A 26,942-nucleotide genomic window follows, 5' to 3' on the forward strand; every position below is an offset into this window, starting at 1 on the left:
CTATTGATATTAATATTTAATAAGCCTGACCTATGCTTAAAGACAATATTTTAATGGCCTCGTGAGTCCTTAATTGCATAGATACACCATACACTTTGTTTAATGACTGTTCTATTTCTAAGCATTGGTTTACATAACTAATATTGGAAAATCTCTATAAACAACTCTACACAAAGATAACCTTTGAACTTACTCTCTTATTACCTTCACTTGCCAAGGTCTGAGGTGCACCCGTACCCCCAGCTTATCTGGAGCGGGGTATCAAATTCAGAGATTCATGATACACCCTCGCCAACTGAGCAGTTCTCTCAGCTCCCAAAAACGGTTTTTGTGAACAACTTATTTATGAACAACTTGTAATAAACAAATTATGCTTATTTCAAGAAAATCCCTGGAAAGGGAATTGCTGGGCCAAACAAGAGGCATAGTTAAAGGCTGTAGATGTGTATTGGTAGACATACCCTCCAGAGTGTGATATTCATAGGCACATGGCATAACTTTAGGCATAATAGTGAAATAATGGGAAATAATCTAATGATTTAAACTACACATTCCATATGATGCCTATGCATTGGCATCTATTAGTATTTATAAATATGCTTGCAAAGTCTACATGAAAACCTAGAAAATGCTCATGACATGATGCTAATTTTTTTATTTTATTTATTTATTTATTAAAGATTTCTGCCTCCTCCCCGCCACCGCCTCCCATTTCCCTCCCCCTCCGCCAATCAAGTCCCCCTCCCTCATCAGCCCTGAGAGCAGTCAGGGTTCCCTGCCCTGTGGGAAGTCCAAGGATCTCCCACCTCCATCCAGGTCTAGTAAGGTGAGCATCCAAACAGCCTAGGCTCCCACAAAGCCAGTACGTGCAGTAGGATCAAAACCCAGTGCCATTGTTCTTGACTTCTCAGCAGTCCTCATTGTCCGCTATGTTCAGCGAGTCCGGTTTTATCCCATGCTTTTTCAGACCCAGTCCAGCTGGCCTTGGTGAATTCCCGATAGATTGTCTCTATTGTCTCAGTATGTGGGCACACCCCTCGCGGTCCTGAGTTCCTTGCTCGTGCTCTCTCTCCTTTTGCTCCTGATTTGGACCTTGGGATTTCAGTCCGTTGCTCCAATGTGGGTCACTGTCTCTGTCGACAAGATGCTAATTTGAAAGATCATTAGTAGCTAATGTTAATTTTTTAAGTCCAAAGCACATGAAAGAACAATGCCCAAATGCCCAAAAGAAGTTTAAGTAGCAGAATGATAGGTAATTTTATTCCCTTATCATTTTCTTCTAGACTGTATTTAATGAGTAGAAACAATCTCTTAAACAAAGTAAGAGTAATTTTCTTGGTAAAGTGTGATTTCTTCCTGTATGTAAAGCTGTCACTGATTTTAGTCTCACCAATTGTACACAATCACTAAGTACCCATAAGAACAAAACCTGAACTTCAGTCTTCAGGAGAAATGTTTTTCGGATACAGAGTCACCTTCATGAGGCTTATCTGTACATTCAGAGGCTGTGGAGCTGGGAGATTTTTGCTTTGCTGGCATCGGCAGCAAGATCGGGCAGCCATAATTTCCCAAAGGAAATGAATCTCGGAGGGGTCCAGGGATATGGCTGCATGCTGCCTCCCCATCACAATGCTGCTACCGAGGCAGGGCTGCGACCCGGGGACAGCCCCTAATCGTCACTTACCTGCAAGGATCTCCTAGGTCCTGGCCTTTCATCTGTATTCCCTTGAGCCGACAGAAATTTAATTGATCTCTGAACCTCATTTTTCTTTCATTTAAAGAGCAGGCATAGCAATCATAGGACTCAAACTTCCGCAGTGATTTTGGTAAAATGTTAATGTAGTTGTGATGGCGTGGAAGGCAGTGGATAAACGTTAGCGATCGCTAATTCTATTAGCATCCCTGCGGCCTTCTGTCTTTTCAGATAAGGTGAGTGGAGGCCTGGGGAAGTGGGAACTGCTTTATGCTTTAGCTCAGCCGGAGGAACCTCTGATTTGGAGTCAAGTGGTCTGGGCTGTAAGGGTGACTGAAGCACTCTCTAAGCCAATGCCATAAGGCAAGCAAGACTCTTCATCCCCAGAGCAGGGATATTCAATAGTAAAATCATTTGAAGCAAAAAATAAAATGCTATTTTGTATTTTGTAAAAACACCATTACCCAAAGAAAGGCGAAACAAGTGAACTTAATTTTAACATTTTTACTTAGCCCAATATATATATATAAAATAATATCATTTATATAATATATAATATTATCATTTCAACGAGTTCATAAGTCTTAAATTATTAACAAAGTATTTGTATTATTTTTTCAGTGTGCATTTCATACTGGCATCACATTTTAATTTGAAGTGAAATTTGTGACTGAAATATTTCATCTGTATTTCATAAAATATGTATTTCAAAAACTAGTGTGACATGCCAGGATTGTTTCATAGTTTTATAGTAGCATAATCAAGATGTCCATTTTTTAAAGTTTAAATTAATTAAAATCAAATAGAGAGCCCAGTTCCTCAGTTTGTTGTGTGTACGTGTACCTGCTCTGGTACACACATACGTGCGTACACGCGTGTGAGCATGTGTACAGAGACTGGTGTCCGTGTCTTCCTCCATTGCCTCCTGCCTTATCTTTTTGATTCAGTATCTCCCGGAACCTAGAGCTCCCCAGTTTTGTTAGACTGTGAGTGAATTCCATCGTTCTGCTGTCTCTCTTGCTAGGATTGGAGGTGCCTGTCACCACCCTAACTTCTGCAAGAACCCGCATGACAACCGAGTCATTGACCTTGTGTAAAAAACAGTCTCCCACCTGACCCCCCTCCCCAGCCTTGGTCATCACCTTCTTCAGCCACACTTTAGCTACCCAGTTGCCCATTCGGCTAACATCCAAAGAGAACATTTACTTCTCTTTGCTGTGTTAAGTTTGCTTGTAGGAGGGAGTTTGCTAAACCTCAAATGCTACCCAAATTGATGACCTCTCACAGAGAATGAGAGGCGGCCCAGGGCCCAAGGCTGGACCAATGTCATTTCCATAAATGAACAATACTCATCCTGAGACTGGCTTTTATTATTTCAAAAGTATAATCCATTTATAAAACAACATGAGACACGTGTGTATGTATGTGTATGTGTGTATATGTATGTGTATTTGTGTATGTATGTATGTATATGTTTGTGTATTTGTGTATGTGTATAGGTATGTGATGTGTGTATATATAGTATATTTGTGTATATGTGTATATATGTATATTTGTGTATGTGTGTATATGTATGTGTATTGTGTGTATATATATGTGTATTTGTGGATGTGTGTATAGGTATGTGTATTGTGTATATATATATGTGTATTTGTATATGTGTGTATAGGTATGTGTATATGTGTATGTGTGTATATATATAGTATATTTGTGTATGTTTGTATATGTGTATATGTATGTGTATTGTGTGTTATATATGTGTGTATTTGTGTATGTGTGTATAGGTATGTGTATATATGTATGTGTGTATGTGTGTATATATATAGTATATTTGTGTATGTATATATGTGTGTATATGTATGTGTATTTTGTGTGTGTATATATATGTGTATTTGTGTATGTGTGTATATGTATGTGTGTGTAGCTATATAGTATATTTGTGTATGTGTGTATGTGTATTTTCATGTGTATGTGTGCATCTACATGCAGATGAATGAGAAGCATGATTTCCCAAAGGAGATTCACAGTAAAAATATTTCTAAATTTCATCTTTCCTTCTCCGGCTAGTCTCCTCCTTCCACTTCATATTTAATAATGGCCATGACCCATTAAATTGATTTAATGGCTCACTAATGGGTTACAAACTACAATTTGAAAAACATTAAACTTAAGAGCCCAAACTTCCAGGCATTTCAAAAATTGATTTGTTTTGTGGATAAATAATATTTCTGTAGCCATCATTCAGTTCAAAGAGGGAAAACATCCTCTCCAACATGAAAAACGAAGTCTGACTCTATTTTAGATAAGATATGGGAAAATAAATGAATTACCATCTTTTTTGCCTCAGTATCATTTCCTTATCTACCCAGTGAACGTCTGTGGAAGGAGCCCAATCCTGGCCTTGTACTGAGTGCTAGTGGCCAGCTTGTGATGGGGATCCCTACACTGAGCGTCAGCTGTAACACAAAGAGAATACTTTCATTGGGATCAGTTGGGTCTTTGAGATTCTGTCTCACCCTAGTCGGAGAAGCCATAATCAAGGAAGCAAACAACAAATTCTGGTAAGGATATAGAAAAATTAAAGTCTTTAAACACTGCTGATGGCAATGTAAACTGGTAAAGCCACCATGGAAATCAGATGTCAAAAAAAAACTAAAGACAAATCTAGCATGCACTCCAGCTGTAGCTTTTCTGGGCCTCTGCCTGAGGAACCTAAATCAGCACACCATAGAAATGCTTGCTTTATTCTTACTATTCAAGGGACAGAGCTAGCTTAGATATTCATTAACAGAAGAACTGATAAGAATGTGATTACATAAATATATATGTGTGTATATTAAATTTATTCAACCATAAAGAAGAATGGAATTGTGTTATTTGCAGGAATCTGGATTGAACTGGAGATCATCTTGTTAAGTAAAATAAGCATGAGACAGAAAGACAAATATCACATTCTTTCTCATATGTAGAATCATATATATATACATACAGAAAGTAAAGGGAGAAAGGAGAGACTCAGAGAGTAGTGGAAGGCGAGAATAAAAGCAAGGTACAATCATACATATATATGGAAATGTCAAATTGAAACCCATTGTTTTGTGTGCTAACTTATAAGAAGAAATAAAATGTTAGAAAGGGAAAAGATAATTGAATGCCTGGCATAGGCAGTTGAGACCCAGTGTGAATAACCAACATCGCCGTTGGTGGCATGGCCCTTGTTGCTTTCCTATTATATGTGCTTTCTATTCCCTGTCACTGCATGCTCGTAGACAGGTGGCCCACCTCCAGGAATTATGTCCGTATTCCAGGCATGAATAAGAAGGAAAATGAGAGAGGGGAGGAGGAGGAGAAGGAATAAGAAAAGGAAAGTTTTCTCCCCACATCTCCATCCAGTATCAGACAAAGCATAAGACACCCAGTTAAATGTGAGTTTCAGATAAACAGCCAGTGGTCTTTGTAGCATCAGCGTGCCTCCTACAGTGCTTGCCTTAAAAATGTTGTTTGTGATTCATCGGGCATCACATCTGTGGTGGCTTGCTTGGTGTCATCTTGACACAAGCTAGGGTCATTGGAGAGGAGGGAACCTCAGTAAAGAGCCTCAGCAAGGTCAGGCTGTAGACAGGCATGTAGGGCAACTTTTCAATCAATGATTGATGGGGGAGGGCTCCGCCCATTGTGGGTGGGGCCATCCCTGAGCTGGTGGTCCTGGGTTAAGAAAGCAGGCTGAGCAAGCCACAAGCAGCAAACAGTAAGCAGCACAGTAAGCAGCACCCTTCCATGGCCTCTGCATCAGCTAGCAGGCTGAGCAAGCCACAAGCAGCAAACAGTAAGCAGCACAGTAAGCAGCACCCTTCCATGGCCTCTGCATCAGCTCCTGCCTCCAGGTTTCTGCCCTGCTTGAGTTCCTACTCTCACTGCTTTTTATGATAAACTGTTCTATGAAACTGGATAAAATAAACCCTTTCCTCCCCGAGTTGCTTTTGATTATGGTGCTTCATTCACTGCAGCAATAGAAATGCTAACAAAGATAGTGTCGAATAGGAATCTTGTATTTTTATCTGCTGAAACCAGCACAGTGTCAGTTCAGGGCTGCTTGTATTTCTCTGATCACAACTGTCCCTTGGCCACTCCCACCTGCAAGGAAAGATGACTAAACCGAGTTACTTTTTCAACTATGAATCTCAGCAAATGAGAAAGACAAGAAAGAAGAAAGTTGGAGTGGGTGTTAGGGGATTAAACTGTATAATTTGCTATTGATTAATTTTGTAGACCATAAATTTCAAGATATTCTGTTTTTTGAAACTGCTTTGTAATTCTTTGTTTCCTTTTTTTTTTTTTTTTTTCGAGACAGGGTTTCTCTGTGGCTGTGGAGCCTGTCCTGGAACTAGCTCTGTAGACCAGGCTGGTCTCGAACTCACAGAGATCCGCCTGCCTCTGCCTCCCAAGTGCTGGGATTAAAGGCGTGCGCCACCACCGCCCGGCCTCTTTGTTTCCTTTTGTATGTGTGCTTGCATGCATGTGAGTGTGGTGTATGAGTGTGTGTATGGTACATGTGTATGAAATGTATGTGTGCACATGTGTGTGTGGGGGTGCGCATGCCTGTGTTCAGGCTCAGAAGCCAGACGAAGGTGTCAGGCATCGTCCCTTTTCACTCTTCTTTTGAATAATAGCCACTTATTCTTTTGAGGCAGTATCTCTCCCTGAAGCTTCTTCCCCCCTCCCCCCCAAACCCTACCAGTCTCTACCCGACATAGTAATGAGGTTACAGCCATGAGCAAGACAAAGTTGGCTTGTTACCTGGGTGCTAACCTGAATTCAGGTCCTCATGGTTGTACAGAAAGTTCCGTTAGCTGCCAAACCACCTCTCCAGCCCCACGAAATTCTAATTTCAGACCATGGTCAGGTGGAAGGCACTACAGAGTTTAGAACAACGAGAGTGGCCTATGGTTTCTATTTAATATGATGAACACAGCTATCATTTGCAAACTAGAAGAGGGTGGGTAAGCTTTAAGTGGAAAGATTGGCTAAGTGAACCCTGGGTAATTCCAGAACCTTCTACCCACCGTATCACGAAGATCTCCCTCCTTGCATGCATATTCTTAATTCTGAACAATGAAGAAGAATAGACAGATGGTGTCTAGGCCCCTACTGAGGGATCCAAGAAGGTATACAGATAGCAGAGCACACACATCTTCAATCTTCCCTTATACCGGCACTCCACAGTTTGGTCTGATTATGGCCCAGGTTCCTCCTTTAGCAGCAGAGCTGTGGAGAGCCAAAGTGTCTGGAATAGTCAGACACTAGGACGTACTCATCCTGACAATCAGTATCGTCAAGAGGATCTAGATTCACTTAGGAGGCAAACCTCTGGACATTGCCTATCTGTGGGTGAGTTTTGAGATTCTGTTACTAGGGTATGAAGTCATGCCTAAATGTGAGTGGCTAGTATTCAAGACTGAAGAAAACAGAGAAAGGGACCTAAGACAGGCACAGACCGCTCTCCACCTCTGACTACACATGCAGTGTGAAGTCTGTATGCAAGCCCCTTGCTGCGAGGACTTCCCTGCCGTGATGAACTGGAATCTCAAACAGCCAGCCAAAAGAAACCCTCCGTGTCTTCAGTTGTTTTCTCAAGTGTGCTGCCATAGCAACTAGAGAGACAACTAACACATCAACGTAGATCTGGGATCTTGCAAGGCTCCTGCAAGGAAAAAGATAGAAACAGTGATTTAAAAAATTTAATTATGGTCTGAAAAAGAAATCTCAGTGGTTAAAAAGAAGTACTGATTTTGCAGAGGTCCTGAGTTCAGTTCCCAGCATCCATCAGGCAGCTCACAACTACCTGTAACTTCAGTTTGTGTCGATCAGAGGCCCTCTCCTGGCCTCTGTAAGCAACAGTACTCACATTCATATACTCCCACATAGGCATGCACTCACAATTTAAAAAGAAAATAAACTCTTTTAAAATTTCTACTAAAAATAATCAATGGAATGCACAGGAAAATGCAGCAAAATCTACTACCTCTTTGCTAACATTTAACAAGGCACATGGAAGATTTTCTACTTTTGACATCTTGGGAGGTAAAGCACAGATTGAACAACCTGGTTCCAGAGCTGTGAATATAGGTGAAAAGAAAACCCCTGTGCTTTTCTCTCCAAAGCAGTGAGCCCCTTTGCCCTCCAACTCCATCCCCTCCTTTGCATCCAGCAGCAGATGCTCTTACCTCCCCTTCCTCTTGCTTTCTCAAGGAATTAAATCAATTGTTTCATTTTCTTTCCGTTCCCTTTTTCCCTCTTGTCAGATCAAGTGCTGTTCTCTTTCCTTGAGGATTACCAAAATGAGCTCTCCGGGAGAAAATGGTTTCTCAGCACTTTAACTTCTGTTTCCTTCTATTTATTTGTTTGGCTTTTATTATCTTTTCTTGTTGACTTCCCAGGTCATGTATTCAGTATGCAGAAGTTACTGGCTTTCCCTCCCTTTCCTAAGTGAAAACCTGTGTATTAAAACAAAAACAGCCATGTACTTCTCTGAAAAAAAATAGTTTATTCTTTTTAACAGGGTCTGAGATCTGAAGCGAGATTTATAAAAACATACTCATATACACACAGATGTACGTTTATAGAGGTGTGTGAGAATATAGATACATGTACTGATCTGTCTATATTTGTCTACATATACCAAATACAAATAGCATTCTGCACATGGGCATAAATATGCCTTATGGTTTCTAGGGAAACTTTGCCTCAGTTAGCTTGGACCTCAGAGGTTGTTTTTCATTTTTAGTTTGTAGAGGTTTATTAAATGTGCAAATGTGTCAATACTTCTGTGCTACAACCTGACTCACTGTGTTATGACTAATAAGAAAAGTCTCCCCTTTACACCTTCCTTACTTCCCTTGATGAGTCCACTTGGTGTTTTCTAATTGTTTTATTTCAAAGGCTAGTAAATATCATTTCTCTTCAAAGTACTTCTAGCCCAAGTGAAGGTCAAGAACAACAATCCGTTTAAGTCCTATTGTAGAAAAGAAACAGAAATAATTCCAAATATTTCACATGGAAATGGTGTGAGCCAGCCAAAGTGCACTGGAGTAGGAACCTAAAGCTGCCCAGTTGTCTTCCAGAGCATATAGCTATGGCCATGAGCTGCACTGAGCTCCTTCCCTGGCTGTAAGGAAATGATTGGACCAAATGTTCTCCAGAAGCTTCTAGATCTTTGATGCTTTGTACGGTCGCCCACGCCAGTGGAAGATGACATTACCTACTCTTCTAAACTTCAAAATTCCATTCTATATATGGAAGCAGAAGCAGACGGATCCCTGTGAGTTCCAGGCCAGCCTGGTATACAAAAGCTAGTTTCAGGACAGGGAGGGAGGGAGGGAAGGAGATAGAGAGAGAAAGAGAAAAGCCTGAACTAATGGCCTGACAGTGTCTCATGCCCTTAATCCCAGTACTTGGGAGATAGAAGCAGGAGGATCTCTGTGAGTCCAAGGCCAGCCTGGTCTACAAGAACTAGTTTCAGGACAGCTAGGGCTACACAGAGAAACCCTGTCTCAAAAAACCAAAAACACAAGTCAAGGCTACATACAATAGGAGAATTTGGATTGGAAAAATAAACCATAAGGAAATTCTCCCAGGAACTCTATATGCTTTGACCAATGCAAAGAGTCATATAAACAGACTCTCAGATTCTATGTAGCCAGTGTGGAGACATCTTAACCTTCCAAGAATTATCTCAAATTTAGACCCATATGTCTGGGCCCTACCTGCCTTTGTAACACCTGGGAAAGACAAATGAAGAGTTTGAGATTGATTGCTGGTCCTGATCCTCAGTACTGTGGGAGTTGAGTGCTGAGAAAAATGATGGTGTGGATTCTGCGGACCAAACCATGGGCTATTTGGCAGAAAACATTCTCATAGGCTCCTATCATTGACAGAATGATTCTGAGTGCTATGGTTTTGTTTGGGCTAGCAATGTGAAAACGTTGTTCCAAGTTCCAGATCCACCACTCATGTGCAGTTGTCCTTGGGGAAGTCCTGGACTTGTGTTCTTTGGAGTGTTTCCCCAATACAACAAGCAATTAACCTATTGACTGCCTTAGCTTAAAGGGCATACCCAAAGTGAGATATGACATTAAATTAAGAGTCTTCTCAGATAAAACTCAGTACAAAGAAGGCCTCCCACAGGCATGCTTCTGCCATAAGGAGTATGGGTCCTATTTGCCAGATGGTCTGGGATTCAGACAAACATGGAAGGCATAAGAGGTGATATATTTAAATACAGACTATACTGAAGTAGAGAGAAATGGAAACATTCACCTCTCTGCCTTGCCTTCTTGCATGTTGTGATTTCTTTCCTTCTTCCTTTCTGCAAGTGATTTCTGGAGTGAAACTACACCCAAGAAGCACTTCTATAGCACACACCATGGGAGGGTTTGGGTGATGCTCTGCTTTGTGATCCACTCCAGGAGAGTCAGACTATTACTGACATCTTAGTTCTGATACATCCTTCAGCAGATGGGCTTGTTGTTTTTGCTGACTCCAAGAATCCTGAAGCTCTTTGGCTCACAGAACTTTCTCACAATGCCTATTAAGACCTCACAGGACTGTTTTCTTTGAGGACACACTGGGAGCTGGTGTAATATTATCCCCCAGTGCTGTCCTGGGGCCATGTGTCAATGTGAGATCTGCATGCACCATATAGCACTTCTGTCTATATCCCAGCCCTTAAAACCTTCACTGCTCCTTAATACCCTCATAACAACATTGTCATCATGATCAGTGAATGAATTATAGCTTACAATGATGAACTGATAGTTTGTTTCACTATGAAGAATTAGCCAATGATCCAGAGTCATGTTTGATTGAATGTGATGGAAACCCATCTACCCATGCATTTGTTTACTCATGTTTTCACTCAAAGAAAATGATTAAGAGGCTTCATTCTCAGCAAGGTAGACCGAGCACATATTTCTCGCCTTCCCTCCTGAGGTCTTCCTAATATTGTGTATTAAGAGTTCAACAGAGGAGTAAATACTGAATCACCACAGAACAAGAGAGGAGGCTCCTTAAGCACAAATAGAAAGGGCGGGTGGAGGAAGTAGAATAGCATGGCTCCGAGTATGTGAAGGGGGACTCCCTACACACCTGAGAGAACAGTAGGAAGGGAGGATCCCTGGGAGGAAGGCAAGGGCAAGAAGGATGAATGAGAAGGTCTGTGTGTTTACCATACGGTACCCACTTCTCATCCATAGGATGCTTAATTACAAGGGATAGGAAAGTAGAGTTCCTCTTTAAAGATTCCAAGGAGAGTGAGATTGTTGATGCCCAGAGTGGCATATCCTTCATGGTGGCACTAAGGAGAGAGATGCCTGTAAAATGGCTTGCCCCTGATACCACCATCAGGGAACTCCTAACCTGAGGAACAAGACCCACCTATGAACATGCCTTTCTAGTCTCTGTCTAAACATGAGGAGCTGATCAAGGATCGCCCCACATAGCAATAACAAAGCAGTATGAAAAAGAGGCGCTCACAGGAAAGACAGACAAGCCAGGTGACACAATTACCTTAAAAGATTCAAGACTAAGACTGTGGGACAAATAAATATTACAGAAACAATAAAACATTTCCCTGAAATGAAGGAAACACATTATTTATTATTGTTGTTGTTGTTATGAAAGCCCAGAGAAGTCAAGATCTGCAGGGAGCAAAGCAGAAGTGTGAGTGACGTGGTGAAGCCGAGTCAGGTGTGAACCAAATTAAAGGGGAAAAAAGCAATTAAATTCCTGGGGCCTGGGAACATCACAGAGAAGTCATAATGTCAATGTGACACAATTTTGACAAGTAACTCTGTGTGTGTATGTGTGTGTGTGCGTATGTGTGTGTATATGTGTGTATGTGTGTGCATATGTATGTATGTGTGTGTATGTGTGTGTGTGTGTGAGAGAGAGAGACAGACAGACAGACAGACAGAGACAGGGAGACAGACAGAGATTCCAGATGATCCCGCTTACGCCCGAAGCAATTCCCTTGCCATACAGTATCTTCTTGAATCTATAGAGAAGATTAGAAATATAACCCTTATTCACTGCAGCAGATAAATAAATAAATATTTATCAAGATAAAAGTTCTGTTTATTGGTTTTCAATGTTTGGCATCAGTGTGTAAACAGAACACAAAAGCCTTAATCATTCTTACACAACCTTGACAAGGTGAAGAAAAAATATAGCTGACTCGGAAGTGGGGGTCGGATGAGTCAGGAAGACTTAAGAGCAAGGTGACTAATAGCTCGGCTGGCAGTAAGCAGTAACTCCCGCCGCAGCTGTCCGAAGCTTGCAGAACAAGCAAGAAAAGCCTCTTGTAAAGTTCAAAAGCTAAGCAGTTGCAAACAAGTAGAAGATATTTTAAAAATCAAGACAAGGGCTGGGAGGGTAGCTCCAGGGTAGGATGCTCTTCTAACATACTCAAGGCCTAGGCTTGATCCCCAGCACAGCCTAAGACCCAAAATTAAATTAAAAAGCAAGGAAATTTAAAAGCCAATAATGACACATTGCTATACCTCTAAAGTAATACGTCTGTCAACCTCATCGGAGAAACTTCTGTTTGCAGTGGATGGTGACTAGCACAGAGACCTGAGACTGTACAATGCTCACAGGATAAGAGATGGGAGGGGTTGCGTCCACTCTTTCCAAGGCTCAGGGGTCATGAGGAAGAAGAGGTGGAAAGACTGGAAGAGTCAGAGCCCTGAGTGAGGACCACAAGGAAACAATGTCCCCCGGGCACAGCAGGGAAGCTGCACAGGTGAACTCCGTGGTTCTGACAGCGTGCACAAGTCTTGTGCAAACTCAGGTCAAGCCAAATCCTCTCGTGGAGAGGGGAGGCGGGCACAAAGTCCCACCCCTCACTAAGGAGATGTTGCAGCTTCTGGGAAAGGAAGATTCGGTGTTGTTGTTGTGGTGGTGGTGGTGGTTGCTTCTTAAGAGTGTGGCTCCTGGTAAGTGAACCAAGCCCCAGTGGAAGGCCACCAGCTGAAGAATATATGTGCAGCACAAATTGGACTTTATTGGAAAGAAAGGGAAAAAAAAATGGGAAAACACAGAGGACACAAAGTTTAATGGAGAGAGAAGGGGAGTAGAGAGAGAAGTGAATATAACCCAAACAGACAGTGAAATTCTCAAGGAACTAATAAAATAAAAGATGAAAAAAATAAAAATCTAAAAGATTAATATAAAAATAAAAAATATAAAAGATTATAAAATGTTATAACATCATTTATGTGGAAATATTATAACATCATTAATGTGGAAAAACTGAAGTTGTGCCCATAAATAACACTAGGATCATATTTTGATTAATGTGGGAAGCCATCTAAAGAAATTAGACATCCTTATACCTATACCTTCCAGGGGCTGGGATCTGCTGGAGAAGCAGAATTTGGTGACCATTCCCCACAAACATTCTAAGTTGTCCTTCCTTGTTTGTTGTATGTATCACTTTGATACTCTACAATCACTGAGTACCCATTGTGGTACTGTGCTAGGTACCAGACAGGTGATTTCAGCCTCAGAGCAGATGCATGGAACACGGGATGCTAGCTAAGTCAGGAGCCATTCCTAAGGATGCCTTTGTGTAATATGGGAGAGAGGAAGGCAGGGCAAGAGTCACAGTTTACTCTCAGCAGTGCGTTCAGCGTGTGCTTAGAAAATTGATTGAAACGGTAGGTGTAGAATCCTCGGAGAGATGAGTTAGGAAGAGTGTTTAGGACTGGGGGCCTAGAGACTTGACTTGGCTCCTTTAGATTACTAATATTCTAGCCAGGCAGATAGAATTACTGACAGTTTCTAGCTGAAGGGATCCTTAGAGACACGACTCTTTCATTGTATAAACAAAGAAAGCATGGCCCTGACAGAAATAAGGCTCAAACTTAGTCCCTCTGATTGATTCAATTCCAGTTCAGTGCTAGATCAAAAAGCCTCTGAGGATGGAGAGATGGCTCGGTGGTTAAGAGCTCAGCTGCTCTTCCAAAGGACCCAGATTCAGTTCTTAGTACCCACATGGTGGCTCAGAACTTTCTATAACTCCAGCCCCGGGGGATCTTGATGCTCTTTCTGGCCTCTGTGGGCACTAGGCATATTCTGGTACAGAGAAATAACATGCAGACAGAACACCCATGCACATAAAAATAAATAATACTTTAATTAACACACAAATAGGGAACAATAAAACGCTTCCAAACACAACACAGTAGACACTGTACTCCACCAAGGCCCCGGCATTCTCACACACACTACTGTGGGTCAGGCGTGGCCCTGGTTTCTTGTGCCTGCCATTTGACTTCATTCTCACAGTAGGCATGTTTAAGATAGATTGTATCGCAATGAGGACCCTAAGAGAGACATACATGGATCTAATCTACATGGGAAGTAGAAAAAGACAAGATCTCCTGAGTAAATTGGGAACATGGGGACCATAGGAGAGGGTTGAAGGGGAGGGGAAGAGTCAGGGAGGAAAGCAGAGAAAAATGCAGATCTCAGTAAAAAAAAATCAATAAAACTGTAACATACACACACACACACACATATATATATCCTTATAGGCTTTCAAAAAGTGATTTAAAGTCTCTAGGTCTTTAGTGTGCTCAAGTTTAATGTAGATAAGACCTAGAGACTTTAAATCACTTTTTGAAAGCCTATAAGGATACAGAAGTAGAGCCTGGATTGACAACAGCCAGGCTGACCGCTAACATCATGACCATAAACCTTTTTGGTTCATGACCTTCGGTTTCTAGCTCGTGTTTTACGTCTTGTTGGTTGAAGGGAGAGGAACAAGGAGAAAACCAAACCATCAACTGTCTACACTAAAGGAAGCGAGGAGGCAGCCACTGTGTGGTCAGGCCCTTTCATCTCCTTCTCCACTCCCCTGGGGCCATCCTGGGTGAAGGCCTGTGTGTGGCCAGGCTTTCCTTCTTAATTAGGCAGGACCCTAGGAGACTTCTCTTAGCTCCAAGCTATTCTGAGCAAAATAAACAGGAACTATACAGAGAGAGAGAGAGAGAGAGAGAGAGAGAGAGAGAGAGATCCTTACTGACTTTAAAAGATTTATACAGATCGCATCCCAAGGAGCTTAGGAAATGTATTTTTCCTTTTTGGATGGAGCAAACTGCGGAGGAAAAGACAACACTCAGCTACAGAGTTTCATTGAGAATGAAAATACTTTGAACCTGCTCTCTTATTGATAGTCCAGTTGCGCAAAATAAATTTCATATAAACATCATCTCTCATATTAGAACTGGAAAAAGAATCCATTCCCCCACTCAGCTTTGAAAAGGCCCAGTTACTGAGGCACTGTGTTACTAATCATAGGGACAGAATTCCCACACCCAGAAAAAGCTGCAGCATGGCAGGAGAATTCCCAGATCCAAACCCCAGCAACTCTGCCAGATTCTTCCCATTCCTTTTTGCCCACATGCATGCAGTCTTCCAGGAGAAAGGGGCACTGCCTTCATTTCACCCGCACTCTTTCTTTTGTAGCTGGATTTTAGCTCAATTCTCTACCAATGTGAAATCAGAGAAGGGTCTTAGGCCAGCACACAACTATTGCTCCTTTTTTCTGGGAGTTAACACATGAGACATTCATTGTAACCTCAGACAGTATCCCCAAGAGTCCTGAGCAAAACTCCATCAAGAGAGGTTCTCTCCAAGACTCTCACACAGTCTGGATGGCGACACAGGACCCTAACATGGGAAACCTTAGTCTTCCCAGAGACCATCAACCTGCATTCTTCCTTACCACAGCAACAGAGTGAAGGTCTTGACTTCAGTCGTGACCCCGTCCTAATGTGGATTGGTGTCCTAATGTGTGTGTGTGGGGGGGGATGACATTGGCGGTTGATGCTGGTCTCCTGCACCGTCAGATGAGACCTTAGACACACTGCTCTCGCTGTCACTCTCGTGCTTAAAATAGATGGCTCTTTTTGAGCCTGAAAATAACATCGGGAATCTTCACCCAGGAATTCGGTGCTCTCTGTGGTACCAGCAGCCATCTTCCATGCCCATCTTTGTTCTTCATCTTCTCGCCGTGTTTCCCACACTCAGCCAAACATTTTTCTACATTTGTTTTTACGTGCGCACGCGTGTGCGCACACACACATATATTGATTCTACCAGTTTTTTCTTCCCTTTTTAAGACACAGGGTCAAGGGCTGGAGAGATGGCTCAGCAGTTGAGAACACTGACTGCTTTTGCAAAGGATCAGAACTCAGTTCTGAACATCTATTGCACCTATCAGGGCAGCTCACATCTGCTTGTAACTCCAGGTCCAAGTGCCCTGGCACCTTCTGGATTCGATGGGCATTGCACTCACCTGCACAAAAGTGCAAAAGTGTGTGCTCTCAATTCAGCTTTCTCACTTTTGTGGTCTCTCTCTGTCTCCCTCCATCCTCCCCTACCATCTCTTCCTCCTCCTCCTTCTCTCCCTCTCACACACACAGTTTAAAAATATTGTAAAATAAATTTTTTAAAAAAGATACAGGATCAAGATATTTTCTTAATGTTTTTTTTAAACCTGTTGACTCATTCTCTGTGTATGGTGTTTTACCTGATTGTGTATATATATACAAGTGCATGCCTGGTGCCATCAGAGTTCAGAAGAGGGTGTCGGATGCCCTGGTACTGGAGTTACTGACTGTTGTGGAATATTATTTTAAGATGTGTTAATTTGCTTACACTGTGAAATATTTGGTTAATGATGCAAAGATGTGCTGCATTCTTTGATATTGCATTTGTTTAACTCCGTGAAGCTTTGTTACTTTGTCTGCCTAACACACCTGATTGGTCCAATGTAGAGCTGAATGGCCAATAACTAGACAGGAGAAAGGATAGGCGGGGTCGGCAGGCACAGGGAATAAATGGGAGGAGAACTCTAGGAAATAGAGCTAGGAGTGAGGAAAGGAGGAGAGGACACCAGGGACCAGCCACACAGTCACCATGAAGTGGCATGGAAAGGAAGATATATAGAATAAAGAAAGGTTAAAAAGCCCAGAGGCCAAATGTAGTTAAAGAGAAACAGGATAATTTAAGTTAGGAAAACTGGTTAGAAACAAGCCAAGGTATGGCCATGCATTCATAAGTAAGAACAAGTCTTTGTGTATTTATTTGGGAGCTGGGTGGTGAGTCCTTAAAGAGTCAAAAATCAACAATTGACAATTGTGAGTAGTTGTGTGGATGCTGGGAATAGAATCCAGGTCCTATGGGAAAGCAGCAAATGTCCCTAACTGCTAAGCACCTCTCCAGCCTCTCAGGTCAAGATCGTTTTGTTTATGGGTCTTCCTACCTGGACCTACAGGCTCCTTCATGGACTCCCAGAGTGCTTGGTCCATTGTAGTCTGTGTGTTATAGCTTGTAACCTCGGCTCCTGAGGACACTTCTTGCACAGAGCTCTTTATCTGTGCCAGGATTGGCCTTCCTCAAGATGCTGTCCTGTTCCTGCCAGTGTCCCCAGGGGAGAGCCTGTGATTAGATGGTGACTCAAAGTAATTAGCCAGTGAGAGGAATCTGGAGGCAGAACAAAGTGAGTCAGGAATGCATCTGGCCCAGTGCTCACCTGCTCCTCCTTTCCCTAAGTGCCCCTTTGGGTGCCTGACCTATACACCCAGACAAAGATTCCCTGGCCACATTTTAGGCAAAGGACTCTGTAATGATACAGGAAGATGTCAGAGAGAGAGCACTGCTTGGGATTCTGGAGGCCTGGTGGCTGATCCTGACTTTCAAACACTTTGGACCCTTTAGTACCCCATCTGGGTCAATAGTCTACCTCTCTTTAGAAGCTAAGGGTTGTACTAGATGGCATGCCCAGCTCAGGGTCAGGAGTTCTAACCTCTTCTCTTGTGCTCTATGCTCATGGTGAGAACACACCCCCTCCCCTGTAAATCGATGGTTAGTTATAGAGTATGTAGTGAGAGTTATGGAGCAGTTTTCCAGATGCCCACAGGCCATGTTAAAATGTTTTAACACGTGTAGAGTGCAGATTCTAGCTCTGACCCCACGTCCTCCAAATGGCTCAGAAGCCTCCTTGCTCTCACTTCATCCTCACTTGAACCTTAAGTTACCGCTACCTACTTTTACCATGTTGCAAATTTCCGATTCTTGGAGCAACGCCATCTTTCTCTGGATGTTGCTCCTGGTGAGGATTCTACACTCTCTTCTTCACCATTCTTCACCGCATTTGCCTAGTTGGGAAAATGAATTGAAGCCTTGGCGAGTACCAGAGGCGCTTTGAGAAGGCTGAGTCCTCATTAGCTTGTTCCCACAAGGGAAGTCAGGGGTCGAGGCACTAAGTCTCTCTGCTGCGAAAGGAGCAGCATCTGCTGGTGGAAAAGCTCAGTGCAGGAGTGCTGCGAGTGAAAACTAATGCATGACAGGGAGTGCCTGGAACAATAAAATGCTGCCACGCTTTTTATGCGAGCAGCCATCTCTGGGAATGTCTGATTCTTATAGGTCATCTGGCCTGTACTACTAGGATCCAGCTCGTCCAAGAAGGAGGCTCTGCCACATGTGTGCCACCAATGGGGATTTCTGTGTCTTGCTTTGTGAGAACCAGTTGCCAAGTCACATGACTGAGAGACTTGGGATCTGAAATGGAGCTGCAGAGATTACTGAGTTCAAAATAAACCTTCTCAAACCTTCTAAAGCCAAAAGCTAAGAGAGCTGTTGTTTAGCCTCAAATCACTTAGCTACTAAGCAAAAAGAGTATTCCTTTGAAATAGAGGCTTTTTTCCTGTTTTGTTAAAAAAAAAAAAAGCAAACTGACAAAATCACTTCAAGGCTTAAGGGCATAGGAGCATAGAACAAGTTAAATAGGGGATGCTAAGCTATGTCTTAGTGTTATATTGCTGTGAATAGACACCATGACCATTGCAATTCTTTAAAAAGAAAGCATTTCACTGGGCTTCTTTATAGTTTCCGAAATTTAGTCTATTGTCATTGTGGGGGGATCATGGCAACATGCAGGCAGACATGGTGCTGGTTAGAAATCTACATCCAGATCTATAGGCAGCAGGAAGAGAGAATCACTGGACCTGTCCTGGCCTTTCAAAAACAGTAAAGCCCATCTCCAGTGACTACATCCTCCAAGACCACGCCTCCTAATCCTTTTCAAACAGTTCCACTCCCTGGTGACCAAGCATTCAAATCTATGAGCCTATGGGGGCCGTTCTCATCCAAACCACCAAAGGTTAGAACTTTGTCCTGAATGATGGTCAAGGTCATGTCCTCGGTTGCCATCCACCTTTTCCAGGGCCATCTGAACTGAGTATGGATGTACAAATAAAGCGGTACCCTTCCACGAAACTGCTTCTTGCCCTCCTGTTTGGACATATCTTCAGATTTGCTCTCCTTCCTCTTCCCAGGCTCCTTCCTTCTGCTGAACACCTCTGCAGACTCCAAGCACACCATTCTGAGCCCCTGGATGAGGAGCAGCAGCGAGCACTGCACACTGGCTGTCTCAGTGCACAGACATCTCCAACCCTCCGGGAGATACGTTGCCCAGCTACTGCCCCACAATGAAGCTGGAAGAGAGATTCTCCTGGTGCCTACTCCAGGGAAGCATGGGTAAGTCTTTCCCAAGGTTCCAATTGATTTTTTGAGAAGGTTATTTGGCTTTGGAATGCACATTTCCAGACTCTAACATCTACTTAAGACTCACAATTGTCCTTTAATGGGTAGGTCCAGATTGAACCATTACTGCTAATATCCCCAGGTGGTGCCTCGGGCCTTGATCTGTGGGTCCCCCAGATTGCCCTGGCTAGTGGTCCTTCCAAAGGCCAGAGGACCAGCTGTCAGACTGGGCACTTAATGTGTGAAAGTTAAAGATATTCATGTCCTGAGGTCCAGATGGAGCCAAGGAGCAAACAGCTAAAGAGAATGTTAAACAGCTGCCATGAAATCAATTTCATATGCCAGAAAAATGGGTTTATCAGCAGAACGCAAGCAAGGGAGGGGAAAAGACAAAATAGTGTAGCCACCCAAGCAGATCCTATGAGATTATGCAGCCTGATAATAGGATTAGCCAAGGACACACCCTAGTGTTAACCCAACAGATTAGAAGAGAGCTTTGTTCTAGAACCTTCCAGATGTGGCCCACCCTAAAGTCCAGCCAACAACATGGAAGGCTACTAAACTTCCTGGAAGTGTGACTTGCTGGCTCAGTGGTCCATTGTGCTTGTACAAGGAATGACATGGGAAAGCAACTTGAACCAAGCTGTCTGTATCTCCATTCCTTTCATAATTTTATAAATATCATGTCAAGGTCTCAGCTCTGAGTGATGGCAACGTGTTTGATGACTTTTCAATGAGCAAGGGTGATGATCCTTCTTTGTAATGATTATAGTTTTTAAAAATTCTGATTTAATAACTATGCAAGGATTTGGTTTCCTCCCAAGAAAACCTCTTTTGAGGAGAGTCTCTCTTGACCAATACCTGTCACCCATCCCCTGTCCTTGTGGTGTGCACAAGTGGAATCTTGACTACTGCTTTCCCAATTGGGCGACAAGATTTCCTCAGGGCTTTCTGTGAAGGCTCTTCTTCATCCCATGCTAAGGATCTGTCTGTATTCAGTTGTATATAGAAGAACTCCATACCACAGCAACCCCGACAGGAATGAAATTTTTTATTATTTTGTTTGTATTCCTGAGTTTTATTTGTTCTTTCTCTGGACATGACAAGAATGTTGCAGACTTGAACTCACAGGAGCTGTGGTCCCCAGCACAAGATCATACCAGTTAAAATTCTAGCATGCATAGGAGACAGGTCCTGAGCCCTGAGCCCTGAGCCCTGAGCCCTGAGCCCTGATCCCTGAGCCCTGACCCCTGTGTGAGGAGTTATTGGCAGCTGATGATTATTAGGGGAAGAATTCACTTTTCGCTGGTGGTATGGCCGCTGTTGGGTTCCCCATGTTGCAGTGGATGGCCCCACACATATATGCAAATAGGCAGTACCAACTGGACTGGACTCACTGGAGAGAAGGGGAGAGTGCTGGGGTAGGGGTCTATGAAGACTTAGATAGAAGGTCTGGAGGGGATATATGTTCATGACACATAGTATTCATTGAGGAATAACATCCAGTACCAGTAAGAATATTAACCGCATAGCAAGACTCACATCCATCCTTTTGGACTAAAATGCCTCTTTGGGTCTCTTGCTTTACTCTGATCACTAAACATCAGGAGTGTCCAGTGCCTGAGCTGCCTATTGTTTTAGACAAACAGTTCTCAGGAACTAGAGCTTTTTTATGGCCTGATTTTTTTACAATGGAAAGCCCAAAGGATAGGACTTCCCATCCATTGGTAGGCAGGGCCAGTAGTAGCCTCAGAACAAGCCTGCTTCGTGGGTGGATTATTTTGACTTACCATTTCCAGCATTCCCTCATCAGGCAGCCTGGTAGAGACTAGAGAGTGCTGCTTGGAGCTGCTGAGCCTTCAAGCAGTGAATCCCTAGGGTTCTGTGGATTGAGGCAGAGAATCACTGATGTCTGGGTGGCTGGAGTTAGAGATCACTCTGAGAGACAAGCCTATAATACCAATGAGTGTGAGGGGATGTTGGCACCGCCCATGTGGCTGTGCCATAATCCTTGTGGCTTAGAGTCAGGAAGGCAATGTGCCTCTCTAATGACTACCCCCAAAAATCTTCGCTTCAGCATCCTTCTGTGCTTGCCGCAGCCGTGTGAATCCCCATTGAACAGCTGGAAGCATGTATCTGTATCTAAGCATGTGTCTGTATGTGTAGATATACAGATACACACATAGAAGAAATAGAAAGTGGCATTATCTGATACCACATTATCTGATACCACACCCACCCCTCGTTTGTGTTCTTTATAGTAAAACTGAGACTATGTTGGAGTGGAGAGTCAGGGATGAGGAGGGCTGAGAAAGCAAAATGAGGGAGCAGAACCTTTCAAAGTGCATGTGTTTTTAAGCCTCTGGCTTAGTGCTTCTCATCCTTGCTAACGCTGCAACCCTTTTATACATTTCCCCATATTGTGGTGACACCAACCATAAACTTATTCCATTGCTACTTTATGACCATAATTTTGCTACTGCTATGAATCATTTTGTAAACATCTGATATGCGGGATATCTGATGTCATGATTCACAGGTTGAGAATCACTGTTCTAGTTCCTCAAGACAAACAAACCTAGAGTCATGTGATGTTAGTACCTTCAGGGGCATCCTTTCCTTCAGCTGATGAGACCTAGGAAACCATTACCCCACTGTGTACATAGGCCATGAACTTACTTAAGGCTGCCATAGCCACCAAGCTCAAGATCCACTCCACTGTCCAGTTTGCCCTCTTCCTGATCCCCAGAGGGGCTGAGCTGCCTCAGCAGGGTGTGAACTGAGACAGGACAGGAAACTAAGGAATATGCTGAGACAGATCTGGTGATGTGGACACCCACATCTGCAGAGACTTTGTCTCTGTCCTAGGCTCAAGAGTCTTAGGTAGAGGAATGTCCTCCCCACCCTTGGCAGAGCCAATGTGGGCTTCTATGATGTACAGGAATAATTGCAACTTTAAATTAAAGATGCCTTGGGCCAACTTCTTGCTTCCAACTTGATCAATATGATGAGAGTTGAGAGCATGAGGTGTCAGCACAAGAGACAATCAATAGCCCATTCTACTGCATCGAGGAATTCTGTTCTCCTGGGCATCTTGGCAACTTGGCAAACACAAGGCCATTGTCCAGCAAATCAGAGAGTTCTGGGTATTTGTAAGTTAGATCAAGGTCTCTCAGCTTCCTTTTACTGACATTTGGGGCTGAATGATTCTATTTGTTAGGTGAGGCTGTCCTATGCATTTTCTCTCTGGCCTCTACTAAACTAAGTGTTGACATGGGTTTCTGTCCCACTTGGTCCAGCAGCCGTTCAGTCCCAAAGAAACACACAGAGGTCTATATTAATTATAAACTGGTTGGCCTATTATCTCAGGCTTCTTATTAACGTTTACATCCTGCATTAACCCATAATTGTTGTCTGTGTTAGCCACATGGCTTGGTACCTTTTCTCAGTGAGGCATTCTCATCTTGTTTCCTCTGTGTCTGGATTACGACAGCAGACTGACCTTTCCTCTTCCCAGAATTCTCCTCTTCTCCTTGCCCTGCCTCTACTTCCTGCCTGGTCACCCCACCTATACTTTCTGCCTAGCTATTGGCCAATCAGCATTTTATTAAAGCAATACAACTGATAAATCTTTATGGGGTACAAGATCATTGTCCCACAGCAACTAGGTGACATCAAGACATTAGCAGCCCCTCCCCAATGTGCCAATCCAAAACATCCTCGGGTATTTTTCTAGGTGTTTTCTCTAAGCAAAAACATTCACACTGTTAACCAGTCAGTTCTATGGAGCACTGTAGAGCAGGGAGAATTGAGATCGGCCTCGTTCAAACTTTTCAATTTATAGATGTAGTTACTAAGGCCCAGAAAGGAGGAAACTTGCTTCCTGCCACATCACAAGATTTATTTTGTCAAGTTGAGTGTCTCCAATCCTGCACACATGTCAGTGTGTCAGTCACTGTGATTGGTCATGGCTTTCAATGACACATAAAGCCTAGTTTGTACCCTTGAGTAGTAACACAGCTATGGCTAGAATTTAATACTTCCCAGATGTACTGGCCAGTCACTGTTGTACCCCTTACATGTGTTTTTTTGCTTAGTACTAATAAAAAGCACAATGAAATACATTATTGCTCTCATATCCCATATTGCAGATGAAGATATCCAGCGAAGCCAATTAACCTGTCTGAAGTCAAAGGCTGGGCAGTTTGGAGGTGTTCTGAACCCACTCAGCAGCCAAACTTGTGAGCGTTTTCATCCATTGCTCTAAGAGCTCAATCAGGTCATGGTAGTTCAGCAGGAAAATCCCAGTTCAGAAGCTGTGTTGAATGAGAAGTCCTGAATTAAAAATCCCATCTTGCTATTCACCAAGCAGCTTCAATAAGATCAGAGAGCTCTGGATATTTGTAAGTTAGATCAGGGCTCTCTCAGCTTCATGTGACTGACATTTGTTAAGACCACAGAGGTACAAAGAATAGACACAATCAACCCCATTATCGACAGTGTTCTGTGAGAGAGCTTTCTGGCTTCAGGCAAATCCCAAGTCCTCTCAAGCCTTTGTTTCCTCATCTATGGGGAAGTCTGCTGCTGACCATGTGCTGTTCTGGGGCCTCTTCAAGGATGGGGACATTCTGTATATGGCATGTAATACAAGTCTGGGGGTGGGCTGGGTATGCTTAATATCCTAATATGGTCTGTTCTGATAGAGATTAATCTGGTCTCTGCTTATGGGGTCCTGCCGGAAGAAGCCAATGGCTTCTATCACTGAAAGTTCACTTCCACAGTAGCATAGCACCCAGAAGAGAAAGATGGACAAGTGACAACTATGTGATGCTCACTGTGATGATGACAAGTGGAGCTGGCTCCCTCTCATAATAGGCAATAGTAATTTGTAGACCAGTCATTGGAAAGCAATATTCAATATTTGCAGCTACAAGGGAGGGAGTCAACTGGGGGAGAGCCTGACTCAGAAGAACAGGCTAAGGAATGTCAAGTCCCCACCAGACCCTGAGTCCTGCTTCCACAGTGGCGGCTCAGGGAACAGTAGCCTGCCTAGAAGCCCTTGGAGGCAAAGAAGGGCAGCTGGGGCCTCACAGCAACAGCTCACTTCCTGGTCACCTGCACAGTAGAGTGTGTTAGGGCGTGAGCAGCAGAGTCTGCCAAGACTGCCTGGCTTTAGAAGGGTCTCCTGAGTGACAGAGAGATGTAGGCCCAGTCTGCTCACCACCCAGCCAGAATGACTACAGAAGCAAGGAACCAGAGAACCAGGGCTGTCCAAACAGCCCCAGGTCTGGCTGGTCACCGATATACAGAGTGCATCAAAGCTTGAAATGAATCATCAGCAAGTCTATGTGAATTGAATGAACATGGTAAGGCCTAGTTAATGTGGCGAGTTCTGAGATGACATGAGGCAAACAGCTCACATTATGCCCAATTGTAGGAGATGCTTAATAATGCTAGATCCTTCTCTGCACAAGCAGTCATTTTCCAACAGTGGAAGGAGGGCCCTGCCTGTAAGACGTGCCAAAGATGACAGAGCCAAAGAACACATGGCCTTGACTTTCAAGGACCATCCAGCCCATTAATGAGAACAAGTCAAATCATAGCAGTTATGTTATAGAGACAGGAAGACGTTTAGCCAGATTCTGCCTCTGCACAGTGAGCTGCCTGCTGTACCATGCTGCCCTAGTGATGTGTTTTAAGAGGATCAATCCTGCAGCAATTGGCTCTGTGTAGCTAGTGCCCTCCTGGGTTCTGGAACATAGACTTAAGGGCTTGTGGTGCTTGAGGCTATAGGAGAGAATTTCCTGGGCTTTCCCAGGCATCCATTTCAAGTCTCCCTGCCTCTCTAAGCACATAGATTTCTCCTGCAGCCATGACTATCCAGGGATTTTATTATGTGTGACCAGAACTCCACAGTGTGTGAAGGGAACAATTGGTCCCCAAGGGCATAAGAGTTGCCAATTGCTTGAATTGCTAATACTTGAAAGACTTACATCCAAAGGGCATGTTGATAGTGAGGTCTGAGCCCAGCAGAGCTGTTAGGAGCCTGTCAGTGGCAACATGCCTATTGCAGAGGGTGGGAGGACACTGAGATGCTCCTCTCTATAAACCTTCACCTTTCTAGAGACATCAGCCCTAGTCCCAGATGGGACTGAAGCCCAGAGCCTCCATCAGTTTCTGTGTGGGGAAGTTGAAGCCTACAAGCATGGTACAATATCAGAGGTCAAACTGCACATTTAGGGCAGAGTCAGGACTCACCATGCAGTCCCTCAAGAACTCTCCCATGCCCTTTCCCGTCATCCTCCTGTCTGAATAGCTGTGGTCAGAAATGCCCAAATCCATCTCCCTCAAATGAAAATCTGCAGAGACCTGCTCAAGCGTATGTCCAGGCTGGGCATACATTTGCACTTTTACATAGGCAAATCAGTTCTGACCCACAATCCCAGTTTTAAAGAGCATTCACAATACTACCAGGGAGATGAGCCAGAGTACTGTGACCCAGAAAGAGATTGGCATCGGAGACATGGTCTTGGTCCTGATCTTTTCTGGGGTTTTCGATTGAATAACCACAGCTCTTCCATCTTGGGTGTCTTACCTCCTCTAGAGGACTCAGCTACCAGGCAACAACCATTCTATACCATTGACCCCTTTTTGCAGATGCTGCCCAGCTCTGGGTCCACAGTTCTCTCCACCTCTCTGCCATTGATCCATCCTAGTGACTGTCCTACCTTTCTATAGGGACCCTGCCTCCCCTGCGCACAGAACCTTGGCTTTTCTCGGAAGTTGATAGGACAGGATGGTCTCACAGGACTAAGTGAGGGATAATGGTCCCAGGGAAGCACTCAAGCGTAAAAATGCCACAGGGCTTTCACTTCCGAAATGAATTGATTGTTTTTGCAGAGTTGTGCTGTGTCTGACTTCAGGTGTCCCAGGGCACTGTGGCAGGCCTGGCCATGGCAGAGAAATCAGAGCCTGTAGCAGTCAGCATCCTGCCAGAGTTCTCCTCAAATCCTGCCTGCATGATAAATGGGATCAGGAATAATAATAAAAAAAAGGTGATCATTTATTGAAATTGATGCCCTGGAGTGGCAGTGTCACAATGATTTAATTTGAGGCCCAGATTTTTCTTACTTTCAAAGTCATTCTCGGTGTCAGCTTCCCTCTCTTTCCCCTTGGTCTGAATAACACACTAATAAATATACAATAAGGGCTTTAATGTCTGGGTGATTTACACTAAAAAGGGAGCTCCATTCAAAGGCTTTAAAGATAATTTTTAAAAGTCTTAAAACTCACACTCTGGTTCATCAGCGGCATATTTCCTGGATGTTTTAGCTTAGAAACAATCATGACATCTGAGTTCTCTGAGAGGAGATGGTTATGGGACACAAAAGCGAAGGGCTCTTGGACCTTGCTGTCACCCACAACAGAGAGCTTGAGGAAACCTGAGTTTCTTAATAAGATGACAATAATGACTCTACCTCCTGGCTCATTGTAAAGCTCAAACTACCCATGGTGTGGGAACTACGTTAAACCGTTCTCTCACCTCCTCTAACTGGTCCAGGGCTGCTCCTCCTCTAGGTCACGATGGTTATGGGATATAAACACAATCAGAGTCAAGATAGGAATTAATTTTCCTGAG

The 26,942-nt window shown here is 43.4% G+C and overlaps 1 protein-coding gene across 1 annotated transcript in view; it reads left to right on the plus strand.

The window, feature by feature from the left end:
* Positions 1-26,942, plus strand: part of Alk (ALK receptor tyrosine kinase) — a 722,226-nt gene that overhangs the window by 375,614 nt on the left and 319,670 nt on the right. The window contains exon 4 of the mRNA XM_057785256.1: positions 19,096-19,297. Within this exon, the coding sequence (XP_057641239.1) occupies positions 19,096-19,297 (202 nt within the window). The remainder of the gene's footprint in view (positions 1-19,095; positions 19,298-26,942) is intronic.

Source organism: Chionomys nivalis, chromosome 1, assembly GCF_950005125.1.
Source record: "Chionomys nivalis chromosome 1, mChiNiv1.1, whole genome shotgun sequence".
Lineage (NCBI taxonomy): Eukaryota > Metazoa > Chordata > Mammalia > Rodentia > Cricetidae > Chionomys > Chionomys nivalis.